This window comes from Bos grunniens, chromosome 10 (assembly GCF_055505025.1).
Source record: "Bos grunniens cultivar Pamir isolate PY7600 chromosome 10, Bosgru_T2T1.0, whole genome shotgun sequence".
Classification (NCBI taxonomy): domain Eukaryota; kingdom Metazoa; phylum Chordata; class Mammalia; order Artiodactyla; family Bovidae; genus Bos; species Bos grunniens.
This window is the reverse complement of record NC_141174.1, coordinates 24,113,980-24,137,035: the sequence shown is the minus strand read 5'-3', so window position 1 is coordinate 24,137,035 and position 23,056 is coordinate 24,113,980. Positions and strand designations below refer to the sequence as shown.

Below are 23,056 nucleotides of genomic sequence, written 5' to 3'. Positions count from 1 at the left end.
GATAGTTCAAACTATTGAATGAACTTTTACTTAAGCACTTTGGAGGTGTTCACGCCCCTTAAATGTAAGTTACATATCTATTCATTGAAGGAAGTCTAAGCAGTTGTACTGGCAGATTACTGTATTAAGCTTGAAAGTAATAAAAATGTTTTTAAAGACACTGTATGATACAGACTTTTCACTACTTCAGATTAACCTAACTGATGAACCTTCTTGGTACCTATTTGTCTCCATTAATCTTCATTCTAAAACCAAAATTTCATGCTTTGATTTAATTCTCCCATTGACATCTTTATCTCCTTTAGAAAGCTCCTGCTCTGCATCTTTCCAAACAACTTTTTTCTTTTTTCACAGAAAAGCTGTAATTTTACTTTTATGTATGTGACTAATCCAACTGAGTCCATGATTTCTTTTCTGCAATGTGTAATACTTATGAAGGCTTCTTTTTCAAAACAAAACAATATTTCGTTCAAGATTTTGCCCCATCCATACTTTGAAGATGAGGCTTTAAGCTCACTTGAGATGTTTTTATAATCAGCTTGCCTAATAATTCTTACAGCCTTAAGCATGAAAAACCTTTGAAAACTGAAACTTTGTATAGGAATTCTAATAGCCAGTAACAAGTGTCAATTTTTATTCTTTCCAAAGGCGTTAAGAGGTCCTGACAGCATTTCTGAGAGCTCCATCATGAGGGTATAGTGTTTTGTTCAGTATTACATGGCCAGTTAGTGTGACAAGGGAGACCTACTTTGGTACCCAAGGAATGGCTGGTTGTGATCATGGGCAAAAGTCAAGGTGCTGACAGGGCTGCTTCAGCACTTACAGGTTAAATGAAGGTGGGGAAGGCAATAGCACCACTGCCAACGTTAAGCAACTCCACCAATCTCACTCCAAAGCAGTACAAAATATAAAAAGTTAAAAATCTTAACATACTCCCATTGTCCAGGAAATCCTGTGTCATCTGGTAAGAGGGAGGAATCTCAGTCCCATTCCCTCAGGTCCTTGTCACGTTAGCTTCTTGATAGCTTCAATCCACTCTGAACGCTCAGCCTTGCTGCTGGCCTGGATATAATAGTGGATGTCATCCTTAGTAATCACTTTGAAGAGGTTTCCCTGGACGTTCCCTTTAACCCCTAGGCAGGAAGAAAAAAAAGATGAGTGAATATCCATGTCTGCTTTCAGCTGGGAACAGCTGAAAGTCACTGAGACGGACAAAAACACATAATGAAGTATTTCTTAGTACAAGTGTGCATATATGGTTAGGAAATCCCACCAGAGGCATGCTTTCCTGTTTGCCTCCCATCCATCCCCTCTCCCTCATCTGTGCCTTAAGGCCTGCTAGTTTTATGTCTGAACGTTCTTGGAAGACCTCTTGGCCTGCCCTCTATGATAACCATAGGTCTGCAGTCTCACTCACATCAAAAAAGTCTAGTAGGTTTATGTTAAAAGCATGGACAGATGTGGGATTTGACTGAAATTGTTTAATTTCTTTGAACCTCAATCTTCCCATCCATAAGTTGAGAATAATACTACCTTCCTTAGCTGTCTAGTGTGAAATTAGCACGATAACAGATATTAAACTGTGTTGTCAATCTTTAAACACTATTGTAAGCTATTGTTCTTAGGTGGAAGCTTATGGGCCAGTAAGCACAGAAAAGGAAGGGAAAGAATATTAAAGATGAGAATTATTTAGTTGTGTTGTTAAAACACTAAGAATACCCCACGTGCCCTTTCTCTGATTTTGAAATTGGCTTCAGAATTCACACCATTCACTGTCTCACTGAGAAAGCCCCTACTCAGTCCCCACAGCTTCGTCCATCATCAGCAGAGCATTACTGAGAGAGCAGGAGGGAGGACCCTGAGATGAGGATGGGGCCAAAGTTGCCCCTTACCAGTGGGAACGCCATTATCCTCCAGAGCTGACACCAGGGAGCCACGAAGAGAAAACCCACCCACTGGCCGGTTCTCTTCCTGCAAAGGAAAGGAGAGCTGATTAGGGACTGTGTGAAGGCACGGAACTCTTATTAAAGAGACAGAAATAACTGGGCCACATTACCTGTCTCCTGAGAAACCTGAATGCAAGTCAAGAGGCAACAGTTAGAACCTTACATGGAACAACTGGTGCAAACTTGGGAAAAGGAGGACGTCAAGGATGGATATTGTCACTCTGTTTATTTAACTTATATGCAGAAATGCCAGATTGGATGAATCACAAGCTGGAATCAAGATTGCCAGGAGAAATATCAACAACTTCAGATATGCAGATGACACTACTCTAATGGCAAAAAGCCATTTAGAGGAATTAAAGAACCTCTTAATGAGGCTGAAAGAGGAGAGTGGCTTAAAACTGAACATTCAAAAAACTAAGATCATGGCATCTGGTCCCATCACTTCATGGCAAATAGATAGGGGAAAAGTAGAACCTGGGACAGATTTTCTTTTCTTGGGCTCCAAAATCACTGCAGACAGTGACTGCAGCCATGAAATTAAAAGATGCTTGCTCCTTGGAAGGAAAGCTATGACAAATCTAGACAGCATATTAAAAAACAGAGACATCACTTTGCAGGTCTGTATAGTCAAAGCTGTGGGCTTCCCTAGTGGCTCAGATGGTAAAGCATCTGTCTGCAATGCAGGAGACCCGGGTTCGATCCCTGGGTTGGGATGATCCCCTGGAGAAGGAAATAGCAGCCCACTCCAGTATTCTTGCCTGGAAAATTCCAAGGACCGTGGAATCCATGGGGTCGCAAAGAGTTGGACACAACTGAGCGACTTCACTTTCACTTTCATAGTCAAAGCTATGGTTTTTCCAGTAGTCATGAACAGATGTGAGAGTTGGACCATAAATAAGGCTGAGCACTGAAGAACTGAATCTTTTGAATTGTGGTGCTGGAGAAGACTCTTGAGAGTACCTTGGACTGCAAGGAGATCAAACCAGTCAATCCTAAAGGAAATCAATCCTAAATAATTTATTGGAAGGACTAGGCTGAAGCTGGAGCTCCAATAATTTGGCCACCTGCTGTGAAGAACTGACTTATTGGAAAAGACCCTGATGCTGGGAAAGATTGAGGGCAGGAGACGAATCAGGAGACAGAGGATGAGATAGTTTGATAGCATCACCAACTCAACGGACATGAGTTTGAGCAAACTTTGGGAGATGATGAAGGACAGGGAAGGCTTGTGTGCTGCAGTCCACGGGGTCACAAAGAGTTGGACAGGACTGAGCGACGGACCAAAAACAACAGAAGAATCATGCTCTCATCATACCACCCTCAGCCTACTAAAGAATTAGTCCGTGAGAGTCGTTTGTAACAGAAGATGAGGCTGCACTTGGACATCCCATGGCAAGTTATCTGCATGAGTGAGGAAGTTTGAGCTTCATTTCACAGCCAGTCACATCAGCACCACGCCCCTCCCTGCCCCTTAGCCCTCCCTGTGGTCTAGCAGGGTCCCCAGGGGCTCCTTCAAGCTCTCTCATGTTCTTGGCTTAGGGTTGGGTTCCTGACTGAATGCACACTCTTCATTATTTCAAAAAACAAATGAAAATCTACCAAGACAAGGCTGAACAGGCTGACTAAAAGGCCATGTTTCTGTTCTTTTGATTGGAATTAAATCAACTGAGCATGCAGTAATACTTATTATCTGAAACTCAGAATTATGGCTTAAATATTAAATGGTAAAAGAAACCTTTCAAAACATTGGTGGGGACAAGAGGATGAGGGGGCAGAATTCACGGCCTCTTTGGGTGGAAACGGGTGAAAAGAGGCTGGAAAGCACCAGTCAGGAGTCTCTTCATCAGCTCAGCTCCCCCTTCGTAGGCACACAGCCAGCTTTGGAGGAACTGAAAGATGTGTTTCCTCCCAAAACAATGAAGATATCCACTGAGCAGGATCAACTGAGCAGGCGACGATGTGATGAAAGAAAAGAGAGGTCAGACTGGGAGGAGCAGTTTGCAACTTGTGGAAGGAAAGGCATTGTGGGTGGAAGTTATGGTAGGGAGGCTGGGAGGAAGGCTGGAGGTGGAACCACCCCAGCTCTGCTGGGGAGAGACATGTCTGGAAGCTCGACAAGGTACTCACTTTGGAAGGGTCGTAGTAATGCAGAAAAGCCGGGTCCTTCCTCAGAACAAAGCGCCGCACCTTCCAGTTTTTCCTCTTGTGCCCCTGAGGCAAAGAAAGGATGTAAGGCTCGTGGGTGACAGCTTGTAGTCACATCCTCCCGCCTTCACGCCTCTAACGCCTTAGGCCTGCTTGTCTGGGACTCCTATGGGCACGGACATGTGCCGGCCCTTTGCTTTGGCTCCCTTGTGGCCACCACCGGACCCTGACTTAGCAGATGCTGCTGACAACTAGTGCCCTCTGGAGTCTCAGCCCTTCCCACCCTTTGTGGGGGTTCCTGCCTCCCCAGAGGTTCAGGACTGTCCACCTCCTCCCGGCTCCAAGGCGGGCTGTACCATACCTGCTTGGCCAGATAGCCTTGCTTCACCACAGTGCCACTTAACTCCATGGTGCTGAGACTGATTTCTTCCTTGGGACTTATCTTCTTCTTGCAGCTCTCAGCCTGGTAGGAAGGAGAGACAAGGACTCTTGTTACCAACACATCCCAGCTCCAGGCTGGGGAAGCTCCCACAGGGGAAAGGAAACTCCCACTCCACCTGGGGGTGAAGCTGTACCCCCTCCCCGAGCCCTAGGCCTCTCCCCGCTGACCGTGGACCCTTGGCCCACACTTTGTGGCCTCTTCCTCTCTGCTCCCATGCCAAGAGGAAGCCAGGCCCTCACTTACGAATGTGTACAGGGCCGTGGAGTCATCCAGGAACTGCTCAGACAGATCCCCCGAGCGAATGGCTCCCATGCTTCGGGTGCCTACTGGCCGAAGGAAGTTCTCCTCCATGAGCACCGAGGCCAGCGTCACAGCCTCCAGACGGCTGGCTGCAAAGCCGTTGGAGAGGAGCCAGTCCACCAGGGAGGAGCCTGCAGCGGGGCAAGGGCAGCACCCGTCAAAACGACAGGCTCCAGACCAGCTTCCTCAGGGGTGCCTGGCTGTGACCTCATTGACCTTGACCCCTGGGGCAGCCTTGGAACAGCCTTGGGGCTCGGCCCTGGAGCAGACCAAACACCAACCTGCTGCCCAGGGCTGTGGCCACACCCACCTCTCAGGCTGGCCCGTTGGCTGCCAGGCAACTCAGGGCTCACCACTGAGTCCCAGGTCACCAAGCCCCAGGTCTCCAGTCCCTGGCCCAGCCCCGGGGGTGGGGTAGGGGTCAGGGGCTCACCTATGAAGGTCTTTTTGTAGGTGCTTCCCTGCTCCATGTTGGGGCTTGGTCGGATTCCGCAGCTACTGTCGCGCATCTTGTCCACGATGCGACTACACGGAAAGAAGGCAAAAGAGAGGAGACCCTCGTCACATTGACAGGAATGAGGGTGGGTCCATGAGCCACTGCTGAGGGTATAAAGCACGTGGCAAGTGGCATAATACACATCGCGGAGAAAGAGGGGTATTCTGTTATGCATCAGAATTTGAGAGGTGGGATTGGGGAACATTTCTTCTTGTTCATCTAAATGTTCTAATACTTCTATGCTAGACAGAATACCTGTCTAGCATAGAAGTATTAATTAAGTCACAGCTTAATTTAAAAACAAAAGAATTATCTATGATCTGCTGTATAAAGTCCAAACTCCTCCAGCTACTTCTCAAAAGTCACCCATCACTTGAACCCACTTTCATCTGCTGTTGGTCCTCCCTGCACTCACCATGGGTTAGCCACGCCCTGGGCACATATGATGCTTTCGAACTGTGGGGCTGGAGAAGACTCTTGAGAGTCCCTCGGACAGCAAGGAGACCAAACCAGGCAATTCTAAAGGAAATCAACCCTGAATATTCATTGGAAGGACTGATGCTGAAGCTCTAGCACTTTGGCCACCTGATACAAAGAGCTGACTCACTGGAAAAGACCTTGATGCTGGGAAAGACTGAGGGGAAGGAGAAGAGGGCAACAGGGGATGAGATGGTTGGATGGCATCACTGATACAATGTACATGAACTAGGGCAAACTCTAGGAGATGGCGAGGAACAGGGCGGCCTGCAGTCCATGGGGTCGCAAAGAGTCAGATGCGACTTAGCGACTGAACAACAAAGATGAACAATCAAGATTCCAGAGCCTGGTATGGAGGTTTTTGGTGAGCCTGGTATGGAGGTTTTTGGTAAGCCTGGGAAGTTCTGCTTCCTGCAAGGTTAGTGGGCATTTCCTGCAGATGCGTGGATATAACAATTTCCATGAAGGGAATTCCTTTCATCCTTCCCTACTTTATAGTATCACTGCCACCACTGACCTGCTTTCCTTCTGTTCTGTGGGACAATCCCTGCCACCAATGGCAGACCTTTTCTTATTGTCTATGTAGGTACTTGGGCTGGAAAGCCCCTGAGATGAGACTTTGTTTATGCCCATCTGCATGAGCACCTAGAGCGATGTACGGCATGCAGCAGGCACTCAGCAACTATTTCTTAAAAGAGTGAATGGATGGATGGATGAAGAATCCCACAGAATAAGAATGCAGCTCTTAACAGAACACATGTTCTTGCCACCAGGCTGCAAACAAGACTAATGACTTGGTGAGTGGAGATTCCTGGGGAGCTGTTTTTATAGCCCTGAGCATCCCGGTTGACACTGAAGGGAGGGGGTCAAGACACTGAGGTGGGCAGGAGCAGCAGGGACCCCAAGAAGTTACCAGAGCAGGCTGGCAGGGCCACTCCCACATAGGGAAAACAATGTAAGCAGGCCCTGGAGCACAGTTGCAGCACCAGCCAGGCCTATGTAGCAGCCACAGAGGTCCCCTCCCTGAGCCAAGCAGACAGCAGAGGCTGCAGCAAAGCCAGGGAGGGCGAGGGCAGGGCCGGGCACTCACTGCAAGCTGATGTGAGGGGGCAGCTTGAAGGAGTTCTTCAGCAGGTGAAGCTGTTGGACCTTCCCCGGCTGCCCCGCGTGGATGGCTCCTGTTATCTCGAAGGCCCAGGCGTCCCTCTCCTCTCGAGAACAGGCCTCCAGGAAGTACTCCGTGGATGTTTGAGTTTTCAGCTTAATGAGGAGCTGTGGGAAGAGACAGCCAGTCAGACCAGGCTGAGAGGGAGAGAGAAAGCTGGCTGGGCAGCAAAAATGACGGAACCGAAGCAGATCTGGGAGACCACGTGATCCAGTGACTGCCCAATGCCTCACCCCTCAACTGCGTCCCAGCTGCTGGGCGTTTAAAGATTCCCTTGTACACCATCAGTGACAGAGAGTTCACCACCTTGGCCCCTTTGGATAGACTAATTAGAGCAGAGTCTGCTTCCTGAGGCCTTGGTCTCTCTGCTCCTGATTCTGCCTTCTCGATTAAGCTCACTTCTTATGAGAGTCCCTGTGCTAAAGAGGGAAACACACAGGCTTCCAGGTGAGACTGAGCTAGAGCCGTAGCTACGGTCGCTTAGGCACATTATAGGACCCACTGAGCCTCTCAATGCCTTCCTCTGTCCTCTGAGGCTATTAACGCTTACCCTGAAGGAACTCAGTTCTGCTCCTTTTGATCATCTTCTTTTTTATTTATTTTTTTAAACGTATTTATTTTTAATTGAAGGATAATGGCTTTACAGTAGCTCAGTTGGTAAAGAATCTGCCTGCAATGCAGGAGACCCAGGTTCAATCCCTGGGTCACAAAGATCCCCTGGAGGAGGAGATGGCAACCCATTCCAGTATTCTTGCCTGGAGAATCCCATGGACAGAGGAGCCTGGCAGGCTACAGTCTATGGGATCACAAGAGTCGGACATGACTTAGCAACTGAACTATTGTGTTGGTTTCTGCCAACATCTACATCAATCAGCCATAGTATACCTGTGTCCCCTCCCTCTTGAACCTCCCTCCTATCTCCCTCTCCATCCCACCCCTCTAGGTTGTTACAGAGCCCCAGTCTGAGCTCCCTGAGTCATACAGCAAATTCCCCTTGGCTATTTTACATATGGTAATGTAAGTTTCCATATCACTCTCTCCATACACCCCACCCTCTCCTTCCTCAACCCCCCATCCTGCCCCCATGTCTGTAAGTCGGTTCTCTATGTCTACGCCTGATCTTCTTCTTGGTTGGGTCTAATCATCCCAAGTCTTTCACACATTCTTCATATAATATGGTTTAAACTTTCTCAACCAGTTCATGCCCGAATCTCCATCCATCCCAAAGTTGTACCTGAGCCAGACGGCTTGTAAGGGCATCTTCCTCCTTTTCAGCAAGACAGTGTTCTCTGTGGCCAATAATATCTGTACCAACATTTGGAACTGTTTTTCAATTAACCACTTGCTTTCATAACAAGATCATTAACTGAAAGAACCAATCTTACAATTTTCTTCCTTGACTTCTCCAAGCCTAGCCAATTTCTTGGCACTTACTGAGCCCTCAGTAAATGATTAATTCCGATTCTTTTCTGATGGTAGATGGTAAATGATTAACTCAGGTTCCTTTTAGGGTTGAGCTGCTCCTGACTTTTGGAACACGTACCCCCTGGGGGATGAAAGCCATCCTATTGAACCTGAAGTAGCAGTAACTACTCACATCTGTGTGGTACCTCCTAGGCTACAAATGTTTTGACCCACCATTACCTTCATGATCTTCATCATAGCTGTGAGCAACAGTCAGGTGTCATTACATTATCCAAGTTTATAGACGAGGAACTTAGGCTCAGAGAGGTTCAATTACCTGCCCAAGGTCACGTGCCTGGTATGTGGTGCAGCCAGGATTTGAGTCTAGGTTTTTCAGTAACTCGGCTCTTACCATGACTCATACCACCTTTGGCTAAGAGGCCAGGGAAGGGGGTGGTCCAGGGAGTGGGAGGGAGGCGCTGGGAAGAAGGGCCTTCACTTACCGGTCGGTTTTCATACTCCAGGCAGGGGCAGGTGATGGTGCAGCCATCCAGAAGGATGCGGCCCTTGGGAGGGGTCACTTTCCGACCCCCCTCGAACTTGTAGTATAGCAGCGTGTTCTGCCGAAGAATGAACCACCGTGCTTTCCAGTTGTGGACAATGTGACCCTGAGGACAGACAGGAGAGCCCTGAGGTGAGGTGGCCGAGGGGACGACCTGGTCATAGGGAGAGGAGTCTCATTGCACAGGTGGTCAGACTGTGCCATGGGATCAACTCTCCAATAAGGAGATAACGCTCTGTCTCTCTTGCTTAGCTTAATTTTATTTTTTAATTTTGAAATAATTTTAATTCAGAGAAAAGCTGAAGACAAGCATAAAACTTTTTTACAAAAAAAAACTTTTACAAAACCATTTAAGAATTAGTTTTTAACATGATGCTCCATATATTAATATTGATGCTTCTCAATATTTTATTGTCTCCTACCCAAAAATAAAAAGTATTTCCAACATAACCACAATACAATCATCAACATTAGGAAATTTACATAAATATGTTATTTTCCTCTGTTCCATAAACTCCACTCAAGTTTCACCAATTATCCCAATAATGTCCTTAAGAGCCAAAAGATCCTGTTCTAAATTATATGTTTATTTTCATTTTCATGAAGAAATTGTGAGCTTTGGATCTCTTTGTCATCTCTTTTGAGTATGTAACAATTGGTGTTGACTTGCTAGTTCCCATTTGTTCTTTTTTTCTATGGTTATAAGCCTTGAAAGAAACTGCAAAATACACAGAAGAAAAGATCCTAGGGACTTCCCTGATGGTCCAGTGGCTAAGACTCCGAGCTCTCAGTGTAGGAGGCGTGGGTTCCATCCCTGGTCTGGGAACTAGATCCCACACGCAGCAACTAAGAGTTCACCCACTGCAACTAAAGATCCTACATGCCTCAACAAGGACCCAGCACAGCCAAATACATAAACAAGAGAGAGATCCTATTAATACCTTGCATTTCCTTTGTCTTTTTCCCTTTTAGTTTTTTTTTAACCAAGAGCATATTACGAATAGTTTTATTTTCCAGTCTTTCTTTTGTTGACTTTGCCAAGCATCTTCTCACACCATTCAGTTCAGTTCAGTTCAGTCGCTCAGTCGTGTCCGACTCTTTGCGACCCCATGAATTGCAGCATGCCAGGCCTCCCTGTCCATCACCAACTCCCGGAGTTCACTCAGACTCAACATGTCTTTTAATGACCAACAAGTGGATCTTTGCGACCCCATGAATCGCAGCATGCCAGGCCTCCCTGTCCATCACCAACTCCCGGAGTTCACTCATATTCAACACGTCTTTTAATGACCAACAAGTGTATGTATCATCTCCTTGCCCATCTCCTGTTGTTTGCAAGTGAGGTTTCTTTTTTTTTCTTTTAACTATTATAAACAACTCCATAATGAATATCCTTGCACATAAGTTTTGATCTGCATCTCTAATTTTTTCCCCTTAGGATATATCCCCCCTCCAAAATGTTACTAGTTGAGGGATATGGGGAATTTGTAAAGTGAAGCCACAAATTAAGAACTCTAACCATCTTACCTAACCTGGTGTGACAGACCTAAAAGGCAGGGGAGCCTGTGGGGCTCTCAGATGGGTCATGGAGCCAGTGGACAAAACAGGCAGGTGAAGACAGAGAGTCTGTTTCTAGAACAGACCAGTGGATGGGGGAATGTCTGCTGAAGAATCAGAATGGAATAGCTTTGTACACGCTCATGAAAGTGACTTTCTTGGCATATTTCCCAGAGCAGAGCCCAATTAGGGCTGGATTCTAACCAAGAGAGATGCACTTTATTTGAATCAGAGACTGTCCGCAATTACTGGTTTCCTGACCCAGCCCTGATTCATTTCCAAGGCCCCTTCAGTTGTCACATGTGTGATGCTGCAATTCTGTTTCATGCTCAGCAGGTATGCACTGAGTGTTAGGGAACTGGAAATTGTTGAAGGGGTTGACTGTGTGAGCACTGGTCTAAGCCAAACAGAACTTACTGTGGCAACTAAGGATGGCATATATATAGGCTTTCCTGGTGGCTCAAATGGTAAAGAATCTGCCTGCAATGCAGGAGACCTGGGTTCAGTCCCTGGGTAGGGAAGATCCCCTGGAGAAGAGAATAGTTACTCACTCCAGTATTCTTGCCTGGAGAATCCCATGGACAGAGGAGCATGGCAGGCTAGACTCCATGGGGTCACAAATAGTCAAATACAACTGAGTGACTAACTCTTTCACTTTTCCATATACATACATATTTAATTGGAATATTAAATATATATTTATACAAATATTTACACATCTATATATATTAAATATTTATATCTATATATATTTAATTGTCACCCTGCTTATTTAACTTATATGCAGAGTACATCATGAAAAATGCTGGGCTGGATGAAGCACAAGCTGGAATCAAGATTGCCAGGAGAAATATCAATAACCTCAGATATGCAGATGACACCATCCTTATGGCAGAAAGTGAAGAACTAAAGAGCCTCTTGATGAAAGTGAAAAAGTTGGCTTAAAACTCAACATTCAAAAAACGAAGATCATGGCATCTGGTCCCATCACTTCATGGCAAATAGATGGGGAAATAATGGAAACAGTGAGAGACTTTATTTTGGGGGTCTCCAAAACCACTGTAGATGGTGACTGCAGCCAAGAAATTAAAAGACACTTGCTCCTTGGAAGAAAAGCTATGACAAACCTAGACAACATATTAAAAGGCAGAGGCATCAATTTGCCAACAAAGTCCATCTAGTCAAGATGGTTTTTCCAGTAGTCATGTATGGATATGAGAGTCGGACTATACAGAAAGCTGAGTGCCAAGAATTGATGCTTTTAAACTGTGGTGTTGGAGAAGACTCTTGAGAGTCCCTTGGACTGGAGGAGATCAAACCAGTCAATCCTGAAGGAAATCAGTCCTGAATATTCATTGGAAGGACTGATGCTGAAGCTGAAGCTCCAAAACTTTGGCCACCTGATGCAAAGAGCTGACTCATTGGAAAAGACCCTGATGCTGGGAAAGACTAAAGGAAGGAGGAGAAGGGGATGACAGAGGATGAGATGGTTGGACGTTATCATCTACTCAATGGACATGAGTTTGAGTAAGCTTTGGGAGTTGGTGGTGGACGGGGAAGCCTGGTGTGCTGAAAAGAGTCAGACACGACTGAGTGACTGAATTGGAATATAATTGCTTTACAAAGTTGTGCTAATTTCTGTTGTACAATGAAGTGAATCAGCCACATGCATACATATATCCCCTTCCTCTTGAGCCTCCCTCCTACCCTAAATATGACTTTTAACAGTTAATCTGACAAGAGTTTACTAATATGTCTAAGTGTCATTACATTATATGGTACGTGAGCTGGGCCCATGAGAGGACAGATATGTCAAGCTGAATTTTACAGTTTTGCTCTCTTCACTCTATCCTGTACCAAGAATCCACGTTACACAATGGCGGATGGCTTTTCTTGACACAAGCTGACGTGCTTAAAGAAATGAAAAAGATTTGCTCTAACTCCTCAGCAATGAGGATCCTGTACTGCTCTCCACATGGCCCAGACTCGGGTCTCCTTGCTCGATGAGCCCCTGCTGAGGGGGTTCAAGTGCAGCATTAGCAGTAAAGGCAGTGAACTGCCAGCACACAGGTGTAGCTGGTGCAGAGAGAGGAGACTGCCGTCTAAGCTGACGGCATGGGGGCCAGTGTAAGGTGAAGGAGAGGAGGCGAAATAACCTTAAAACATAGGCATTCTGGGCTGCATTATGCCCTTCTCCCAAATTCATAGTTGACGCCCCAACCACTCCCCCACCTCTACCTTGTGCTGTGCTTAGTCACTGAGTCATGCCTGACTCTTTGCGACCGCATGGACTGTAGCCTGCCAGACTCCTCTGTCCATGAGGATTCTCCAGGCAAGAACACTGGAGTGCATTGCCAGGCCCTCCTCCAGGGGATCTTCCCAACCCAGGGATTGAATGCAGGTCTCCCACATTGCAGGCGGATTCTTTACCACCTAAGCCACCAAGGAAGCCCAACAATACTGGAGTGGGTAGCCTATCCCTTCTCCAGGGGATCTTCTTGACCCAAGAATCACCACTACCTTAGAATGTGACTGTATTTGAAGAGAAGGTCTTTAAGGTGATTAGGTTAAATGGGGCCATTGTGTGCGTGCTAAGTCACTTCAGTTCTTTCCAACTCTTTGCCATGCTATGGACTGTAGCCCACCAGGCTCCCCTGGGATTCTCCAGGCAAGAATACTGGAGTGGGTTGCCATACCCTCCTCCAGGGGAATCTTCCCCATCCAGGGATTGAACCTGCTTCTCCTATGTCTCCTGCATTGGCAGATGGGTTCTTTACCACTAGCACCTCCTGGGAAGCCCAGATGAGGCCATTACCTGGGTCTTAATCCAATCTGACTGGGGGCCTCATGAGAAGAGGAAATTTGGACATACAGATGTCAGGGAGGCCTGCACACAGAGCAAAGACCATGTGAGCACACAGCCAGAGGTGCCACGCATGGGCGAGCTGAGGAGATGGCCTAAGGAAACCAAACCTTCGACACTTTAAACCTCAGACTCCAGCCTCCAAAACTGTGAGAAAATAAATCTCTGTTGCTTAGGCGATCCCATCCGTGTCTTTTGTTACCGGAGCCCTCATAAACTAAAACAACAGAGAAGAAGAAAGGGGCCTGGAGACGTTAGGGAGAAACATGAAACCAACAGATGTTGAGCAGAACAAACTAATACACAGATAAGGCTACATTTCCTGGACGAAACGCTACATTTCCCAGAATTTCTGGCATGAGGGGAACAGGGAGGTGGCTAGTGGCTGCCAGGCCTGCGCATGGGGCACTGATGCGTGTTTGGCAGCCACCAAGGTGGTGGAAGGACGGGGTCTTCTGACACCCAGTCCCCAGAGTTATCAGGAACACGTGACAAACAGCGGCGGCAGGATGTTTCCACTAGAGATGCCTCCTGGTGCTGTGGGGTATTTCTGTCTGGCTGCATTGTCCTTGGCTGTATGGCACTTGGTCCTCCCAAATATATCCAACTTACCCTTCTGTTCAAACTTGCTAGAGAGCACTGCGTTATGAGCCACTAAGAATCCAGTCTGACAGCAAAGGAGAGCAGTCTGAGAAAGGCTGAGATGGCCTCACTTTGGAGGTAGAGCACTTGAAGCAGCTGGTGACCTCACTGTGGCCGGAGGGGAGTCCCTAAAGACTTTTAAGCAGAATGATGACAAGCTTAGGTGCTCATGTTAAAAAAAAATCACCTGACTGCACTACGGCAGAACCCCTGAATTAAGTTCAGCCAGACGGGAGTGGGCAGCTCAGCTAGAGGTTCCTGTTGCTGCTGTGTCATTTCAGTCATGTCTGACTCTGTGCGACCCCATAGACGGCAGCCCACTACGCTCCCCCATCCCTGGGATTCTCCAGGCAAGAACACTGGAGTGGGTTGCCATTTCCTCCTCCAATGCATGAAAGTGAAAAGAGAAAGTGAAGTCGCTCAGTCGTGTCCGACTCCTAGCGACCCCATGGACTGCAGCCTACCAGGCTCCTCACCCATGGGATTTTCCAGGCAAGAGTACTGGAGTGGGTTGCCATTGCCTTCTCCAGAGGTTCCTGTAATAACCCACAAAACAGGAAATATCCCAGCTCTACAGATAAGCTACATCATACTGAGAGGGTATAAGAGACTGACCCAAAGTCAGCAGGTAAAGGGTGTTAAAAACCAAAAATACACTGGTTATAGTGGGAAAAGAACCCAGGCCTCCCTTCACCTGGGCATCTTCTACCTTCTCCAGGCTCCTTGTCTGTAAGCAGCTGGCGGGGATGAGAGGTCATTTGGACCATGAATGGCTTAGCACCCTGTTAGGTGGAAGGAAAGTCCATAAGATGGGATGTAACCCTAGGACTGGGCTTAGAAAGCACAGAGTTTTACAGCTGGAGGACCCTTTGAAAAAGTCTATATAATACTATGGGCTTCCCTGGTGGCTCAGATGGTAAAGAATCTAAACTCCCTAAGTCTCATAATGAGGAAACTGAGGCCTAGAAAGGTCTTGCCCAAGACCCTACAATCCTGAAGAAGCAGAGATGGTACTTACTATGGGTTGAATTATGTCCCTGCAAAAGACATGTTGAAGTCCTAAGCCGGGAGATCTGTGAGTGAGGTCTTATTTGGAAATCGGGTCTTTGCAGATGTAATCAGGTTAAGATGAAGTCATTCAGTTCAGTTCACTTCAGTTGCTCAGTCATGTCCCACTCTGTGACCCCATGGACTGCAGCACCCCAGGCTTCCCTGTCCATCACCAACTCCCAGAGCTTGCTCAAACTCATGTCCATCGAGTCGGTGATGCCATCCAACCGTCACATCCTCTGTCATCCCCTTCTCCTCCTGCCTTTGACTTTTCCCAGCATCAGGGTCTTTTCCAATGAGTCAGTTCTTCGTATCAGGTGGCCAAAGTATTGGAGCTTCAGCATCAGTCCTTGCAATGAATATTCAGGACTGATTTCCTTTAGGATTGACTAGTTTGATCTCCTTGCAGTCCAAGGGACTCTCAAGAGTCTTCTCCAACACCACAGTTCAAAAGTATCAATTCTTCAGTGCTCATCTTTCTTTATGGTCCGACTCTTATATCCATAAATGACTACTGGAAAAACCACAGCTTTGACTAGGCAGACCTTTGTTGGCAAAGTAATATCTCTGTTTTTTGACATGCTGTCTAGGTTTGTCATAGCTTTTCTTCCAAGGAGCAAGTGTCTTTTAATTTCATGGCTGCAGTCACCATCTGCGGTGATTTTGGAGTCCAAGAAAATAAAATCTGTCACTGTTTCCATTATTTCCCCATCTATTTGCCATGAAGTGATGGAACCAGATGCCATGATCTTCGTTGTTTGAATGTTGAGTTTTAAGCCAGTTTTTTCACTCTTCTTTTTCACTTTCATCAAGAGGCTTTTCAGTTCTTCTTCAGTTTCTGCCATAAGGGTGGTGTCACCTGCATATCTGAGGTTACTGATATTTCTCCTGGCAATCTTGATTCCAGCTTGTGCTTTATCCAGCCTGGCATTTCGCATGATGTACTCTATATATAAGTTAAATAAGCAGGGTGTCAATATACAGTCTTGACGTACTCCTTTCCCAGTTTGGAACTAGTCCGTTGTTCCATGTCCGGTTCTGTTGCTTCTTGACCTGCAATCAGATTTCTCAGGAGGCAGGTAAAGTGGTCTGGTATTCCCATCTCTTGAAGAATTTTGCACAGTTTGTTGTGATCCACACAGTCAAAGGCTTTGGCATAGTCAATAAAGCAGATGTTTTTCTGGAACTCTCTTGCTTTTTCTATAATCCAATGGATTTTGGCAATTTGAGTACCAGCTGAGCCACCAGGGAAGCCCCATACTAGATTAGGATGGCCCTAAAAACACTTATATAATTGGTTTCCTTATATGAAGAGGAAATTTTGGACACTGAAAGACACATGGGGAGAAGATGGTCATGTGATGATGGAGGCAGAGATTAGAGTGAAGCACCTACAAGCCAAGGAACACAAAAGAGAGCCTGTGTGAGATAATGCATACATGCGTGTGCACTCAATAGTGTCCAACTCTCTGCGACCCCGTGGACTGCAGCCTGCCAGGCTCCTCTGTCCAAGGGATTCTCCAGGCAAGAATACTGGAGTGGATTGCCATTTCCTATGTGAGATGACAGAAAATACATATATTTTTCTTTGCCCCCAGTTCTTGGTAGAGAGCTCCTGAACCCCTTGAAGTTTCTTGGGTGACAGGAGCATCTTTTGTGCTAATGAGGAAACTCTGGGTGGGCTTCTTGGTGAGGGCTGGCCACTGGAAAGACTGAGCCATGATTAGCAGCTTGGAATTTTTAGCCCCCCCCCCCCCCCACCATTCTCTTGAGAAAAGAAAAGAGCTGAAAGTGGCTTTGACAATTTGTCATGCTTACATGTGCCTCTATAAAATCCCAAAAATATGGGATTTGAAGAGTTTCTAGAAATTCACCCCAAGCAGAAGGTCACTGGAACCTCTGATCTGTGGTTGGTTACACAGTCAGAGCACAGGTGATAACTTGGGCTTCGGACTGGCATCTGAAGTGTGTGTGTGGCGGGTGGGGGAAGGCTGGGGAAGCAGCCTTGTGAGACTGCGCTGTTAACCCGTGGGACCAGAGACTGCCTCTGGGTAGATGCGTCAGAACTGAGTTAAACCGTAGGACACACACGGGTGGTCACAGAGAATTGCTTGGTGTGGCGGAAACCTCCACACATTTGGTGACTAGAAGAGTCAGAAGTGAAGTAGTCTGTGTGAAAGTAAATGAGAGTCACAGGTGGAGAAAAACACAGCAGGTAAGAACTAAATTTTTCCTTACCTAGGAAGGAAAAATTGGTTTTTCCTTTACAGCCTGCAAATACCAGAATCAAAAGAGGCAAGGAAGGGCTCTCCCCTGCAGGCTTCGGAGGGAGCACGGTCCTGCTGACACTTCAAACAGACTTCTAGCCTTCGGAACTCCTTCTAGTCTTTTTTTCATCCAAGTAATTTTTCTTTTTCCTTTCTCGTACCATTTCTATTTTTACTCTTTGGACTATAATATGAAAAACATTTTTAACATCTGCATGACCACGTGCTATGCTAAAGTCGCTTCGGTCATGTTTGACTCTTTTTGACCCCATGGACTGTAGCACACCAGGAGCCTCCGTCCATGGGATTCTCTAGGCAAGAATACTGGAGTGGGTTGCCACGGCCTCCTCCAGCGGATCTTCCTGACACAGGGATCGAACCCACGTCTCTTACATCTCCTGCATTGGCAGAAGGGTTCTTTACCACTAGCACCACCTGGGAAGCCCTATGCTGCTGCTAAATCACTTCAGTCGCGTCCAACTCTGTGCGACCCCATAGACGGCAGCCCACCAGTCTCTGCTGTTCCCGGGATTCTCCAGGCAAGAACACTGGAGTGGGTTGCCATTTCCTTCTCCAATGCATGAAAGTGAAAAGTGAAAGTGAAGTTGCTCAGTCGTGTCCAACTCTTCGCAACCCCATGGACTGCAACCTACCAGGCTCCTCCATCCATGGGATTTTCCAGGCAAGAGTACTGGAGTGGGGTGCCTTAGCTTCTCAGGGAAGCCCTGTGCATAACCATAATTCACTTGTAATCATTTGTTTATTTGAGGGGACATGTAGGTAGCCTCCAGGTTTTATTCTCTATCTAAATAACACTTTATTCCTAAAGCCTTTTAAAAAAAAAATTATTTATTTATTTTTGGCTGTGGCGGGTCTTTGTTGTTCCATGACATGTGGGAACTTAGTTCCCCAATCAGGGATCAAACCCACATTCCCTGCATTGGAGGGCAGATCTTTCACCACTGGAGAAGTCCCATTCCTAAAGCTTTTATGGCCTTTCCTGGAGATTGAGTCCTACAGATGAAAGATCTAGGTTACAGCGTGTTGACATGGCCACGTCATTTTCTAAGAGTTGTAGGAGGTACAAGCCAGGCAGCCATGCCTGATGTGTTCTTTAAAGACAAGCAGCCCCACCCATGCAGACCTGCCCTCCTTCCTGGGCACCCTCCTTTAACACCAGGCTAAGTGAGCACCCTGCATTTTTGCCTGGAGCTTCGCTGTCTTTCTTGTCTGGGCTGGATTAAGAATCAAATCCATCTTGCCCCTGCCTGTCTCCTGCTTCGCCCTCACCGGTGATGACTGTTCTGTACTCTGGGTTGCCAGCTTGGGCCCCGCCCCACTTCTGTACCGTAAACCCTCTTCAACCTGTGGAATCCCACAGTCACAGTCCTGCAACTTCCCTGGTGGACACAGGGGCTGCTGCTGCCACCCAGGAGGAAAGGGGAAATAATGGGGGATGCGGGAAAGCCTGAGTGATCAGGAGGGAGGGACTGTTGGCAGGGGCAAGGGGCCCCATTCCTCACTTTGCAGGAAAGGGTGTGGCTTCCGCTTGCCTCGGGGTCAGGCTTCCAGCTCCAACTGCTCGTCTTTGGGTTTGGCTGGACAGCTCTAGGGATTTCAGTCTAGCCCGTCTGTGGGCTTTTGGGGTCAGACGAGTTGACTGTCCTCCCTTCTCTGTACCTTGGACTCCCTAAGGGGCCACGCTATACTGGCCTGTCTGGAAGAGAACTCACCTCCTCCCCTCCCTTCAACCCTCCCTTGACTCTGCATGGTGGTGGTAGTGGTGGGAAATCACGTAAGGCAAGCCCCAGTAACGGGGATGCCCACAGGGGCCCATCTGAGAGGGTTTGTCTTCAACAGGCGCCTAGCAGGCTCAGTTATTCTACCAACCAACACCTTCAAGGAACTTTTCCTGCAGCTTCTCAGGTGAGGGAGAGAGGGACAGGGAACTTGGTGGGCAAGCCCCTGACAATCAACAATGCCCATCAAACCCCCCACCCATCTCCCTCACCTTAGAAGCCACAGGAAAAGTTCTCCAAAGGTGCTCTCTCTGGGGTGTGGCTGCCTCCACAAACCCTGAAGGACTAATCTATCATTTTAATCCCGGTGACACGAAACAGGCGTGGAATTCTGTACCTGCTTGTATCCAGTCTGACCCTTGATCCAGCACAGCCTCCTACACCTCCTCTGGCTCATAGTTTTGAGCAAACAACACACCTACCCTCCTATATCAAATAATGTGTAAAATAACATAACTATATTCCCTACTGACCTGAAAGAGACTTGGGACCTCAGGGTTGATCTGCTGGCCAGGGAAGGCCATGGGAGGGAGAGTCCCTTCACCCCTCTTCACCCATCCCCCTGCCAAAGCTGGAAACTCAGTAGAAGAGCCGGAAGGCTCATCCCCAGGTTTTATGCTCTGCTGTTAGGTTAGCATAGATGTTCAGTGTGAACATCAATGTTAAAAGAACTTTTCAAATCTAATTTCCCTCCTGTAGCTGCTTTTTCCTTCATTTTCTACCTTGGTCCCATATGCCTGGTTTTCCTCTGGACTCTTGCTTGCTGTGGGAAAAGCCGCATGTGGTGACGTGGAAGGAGTGAGGATGGAGACTGCTCAGAGACTGCTTGAATTTATGCTAGTGGGTATCTTCACCCCTCTCCTTTCCAGAATGGCTAAAACTTTTTATGCTTACCAAAGTGAAGGAAAAAACAAATTCTATTTATTTGCTATAAACTACGATAGATTCAGGGTTTCCATGGTGGTTCTGTGGTAAAGAATCCACCTGCCAATGCAGGAGATTCAGGTTTGATCCCTGGGTCAGGAAAATCCCTTGGAGTAGGAAACCGCAACCCATTCTAATATTCTCGCCTGGTAAATCCCATGGACAGAGGTTCCCAGTGAGCTGCAGTCCAGAGGGTTGCAAAAAAGTCGAATACGACTTAGGACTAAACAGCAACAGCAATAGCAATAACATGATAGATTCAACCACAAGTGAAACAGGATGATCTAAAGTACTTCAGCGTCAACTGTTCCATTTATATAATATTAATACTCATAAGGTAACCAGTCATCCCCCAGTATTTTCAACATGATCAGTAAAAACTATAGAATTTGGAAAGGCTGAACACCACATAGAAATGACATGTGACTGGATGGAAGTCTTGGAAAATAAAACTCCAGATTTGTGAAAAGAAACAATACAGCTGACCCCTAAACAACAGGGGATCCAGGGCAAAGACCCCTGAGCTGTTGAAAATTCACATGTAACTTTACAGCTGGCCCTCCGGGTTCTCTAAACAAGGGCTCAACCAACCACACAGCGACACGGGGCTCTGGGCAAGCGACCTCATCTTTCTGCCCCTCGGTTTCCTCATCTGTGATACAGGGATAATAATACCCACCCTGCAGTGGGCAGCCTGAGTGGCTTCGATCCTGCTCCATCACCCACTGGTCCAGATCCTGAGCAAGCTACTTAGCCTCTTTGAACTTCTTTTTCCCCTTTCAGAAAGGGCGGTAAGATGGGACCACCGACCTGTCGGACTGTCGGGAGGATTAAAAGAGACAGCGTCCAAGACTGGTGCACAGCAGAGGCTTAACAAACAAAGGCTTTCTCCTTGCTCACGGGTTATTGTGAAGAATACAGGAGATGATGCATTAATCGGACGAGCTTGGGGGACTACAGAACACCCTTCTGTTGTTTTAAGACATCATAGTTAAATCCTAGACACTTCGTATTTTAGTAAGTTGTTTTAAAGAAGCTGTCCTCCAAAGGGTAGCCGCCCGCCCGCACCCCACACGCGCTAGCCGAGCGGGATTCTCCTCCTTGCCCGTACCCCCAGCCCCTCTTTTCTAGCTAAAGCTCACCCCCAGCCACCGCCCACCCGGCTCTGTCCGCGACACGCGCGGCTCCGCCCAGAGGGTCCCCAGCCCGCCCGATCGCGGCTCAGGTAAGCCGGCGGCCGCCGCGCACCAGCCCCGGGCCGTGTCCGGAGAGGCTCCGGCACGCTCACCCTCTTGACGAGGAAGCCCTCCTTGAGCACGCCGTCCTCCATGGCGCCGTCCCGCGCCGCCCGCTCCTCCGTTCCCGCGGCGCCCAGGAAGCGCCTCCGACCCGGCGCGGCGCCGCCCCCTGGCCCGCGCCCAGAGCCCGAGGCCGCGGGGCGTCCCGGGCAGGAAGTCAGTCCAGGTCGGGATTTCCAACGTGCTGCCCCCACCGAAGGTGCCCTGAGGTCCGTGGTTAGTCCTCCAGTTGCTGAGCCTGCCAGCCGTTCGCGTCCCGCCCCGGCTGCCGCCATCCAGGTGCCCCCTGCGCGCTGGGCGCCTCTTACCCTTCCGTCTCTGCCCATCTGCCGCCACTCCCAGCCTTAACCAGGTGCCTGCCTCGCACCCAGTACATTGCTCTCGACTAATACTTAGGGAATCAAGCTGATCGGAAAGGATTTCAAGAATCTGGAGTCATCCCTGAGCTCTATAGAAATAGGGGATGGGAGAGTGGATGAGGTGCGCCAGGTTGGGAACAGGATCCTGGCCTCTGGTAGGCGCAGAGAAATGTTCCCATTAGCGAGGTCAAGGATTTAAGGAAGCAGGCACCATCTGCAGGGGCCCTCTGGCCCCATAATACCCCTCTCTGCCAAAAAGGCTGAAACTGAACTTTCCATGATTAGGGGCAAAATTTAAGGGAGAGCCAGGGAACCCAGTAATCTAGATAAATAAAAATTTAATGCAACATTCTAAAATATGTTAAGTGTTTTTGAAATTTTTAAAATAAAAATTAAGGCCAAAAAAATCCATGTTTAACAAAATGTCAAAAACAGGAAAGCATCCATAATACTGAACCCGTCCTTACGATGCTGTCCCTTTATCCATTGCTTGCCCCAGCATGAAGGGCCGGCCCTATTAGGACTGTTCATCCGGACAGGAAAAGACCCCAAATGCCTAAAAGGGAAGAGAAAGCTCTAGATTGGGAGAAGGTGCCCCTGGGTGCTTTTCAAAACTAACCAGGAGCCCACCCCCAAAGCACAGTGGGTGCCCCTGCCCTAGAAATGGCCCCCTTCAGCCTTCTGTACAGACTGACTTTGGGATCTCAGAGGAGTACAAAATGAAAGGGGCTTTCATTCCATTTCAGAATGAACATCAACTCCGCACCTACTGAAGCCAGACCTGTATTAAGTTCAGTTCAGTTTCTCAGTCATGTCCGACTCTTTGCAACCCCATGGACTGTGGCACACTAGGCTTCCCTGTCCATCACCAACTCCCAGAGTTTACTCAAACATGTCCACTGAGTCGGTAATGCCATCCAACCATCTCATCCTCTGTTGTTCCCTTCTCCTCCTGCCTTCAATCTTTCCCAGCATCAGGGTCTTTTCCAATGAGTCAGTTCTTGGCAACAGGTGGCCAAAGTTTTGGAGTTTCAGCTTCAGCATCAGTCCTTCCAAAGAAGATTCAGGACTGATTTCCTTTAGGATGGACTGGTTGGATCTTCTTGCTGTCCAAGTGACTCTCAAGAGTCTTCTCCAACACCACTGGGTTCTAATTAATGTCCAACACACCATAAGGTGAGTTTATTATCCCATTCTTTCCAGCCAAGGAAACTGAAACTTGAAGCAATTAAATAACTTACCCAAGGTCACACAAGCTTGGATTTTAACCCCAGGACAGTGTGAATGCTCTTGTTTCTCACGTCAAGAGCTGGGAAGAGGAGGAAAGAATAATCTGAGCTATGAAAACTTGCTGGAT

The 23,056-nt window shown here is 47.6% G+C and overlaps 1 protein-coding gene across 1 annotated transcript; it reads right to left on the bottom strand.

Annotated features, from left to right (window-relative positions):
- Nucleotides 1-612: 612 nt before the first annotated feature.
- Nucleotides 613-21,838, bottom strand: PLEK2 (pleckstrin 2). The gene is made up of 9 exons (XM_086320173.1): nt 21,331-21,838; nt 8,882-9,046; nt 6,900-7,081; nt 5,270-5,361; nt 4,780-4,967; nt 4,456-4,557; nt 4,077-4,160; nt 1,893-1,971; nt 613-1,133 (listed from the first exon to the last, which is right to left on the bottom strand). The coding sequence occupies exons 1-9, from the start codon at nt 21,664-21,666 to the stop codon at nt 1,006-1,008; spliced, it is 1,356 nt and encodes a 451-aa protein (XP_086176299.1). The 5' UTR covers nt 21,667-21,838; the 3' UTR covers nt 613-1,005.
- Nucleotides 21,839-23,056: the final 1,218 nt, after the last annotated feature.

Bases quoted from the DNA above. Each gene is read 5' to 3' on its own strand.
- PLEK2 (XM_086320173.1), bottom strand. From the start codon at position 21,666: ATGGGCAGAGACGGAAGGGTAAGAGGCGCCCAGCGCGCAGGGGGCACC. The intron at 5,362-6,899 runs GTGAGTGCCCGG...CTTTCCGTGTAG, and splicing joins CCCCCTCACATCAGCTTGCA to TCGCATCGTGGACAAGATGC. The intron at 4,558-4,779 runs GTAAGTGAGGGC...CCTTCCTACCAG, and splicing joins CCACGGCCCTGTACACATTC to GCTGAGAGCTGCAAGAAGAA.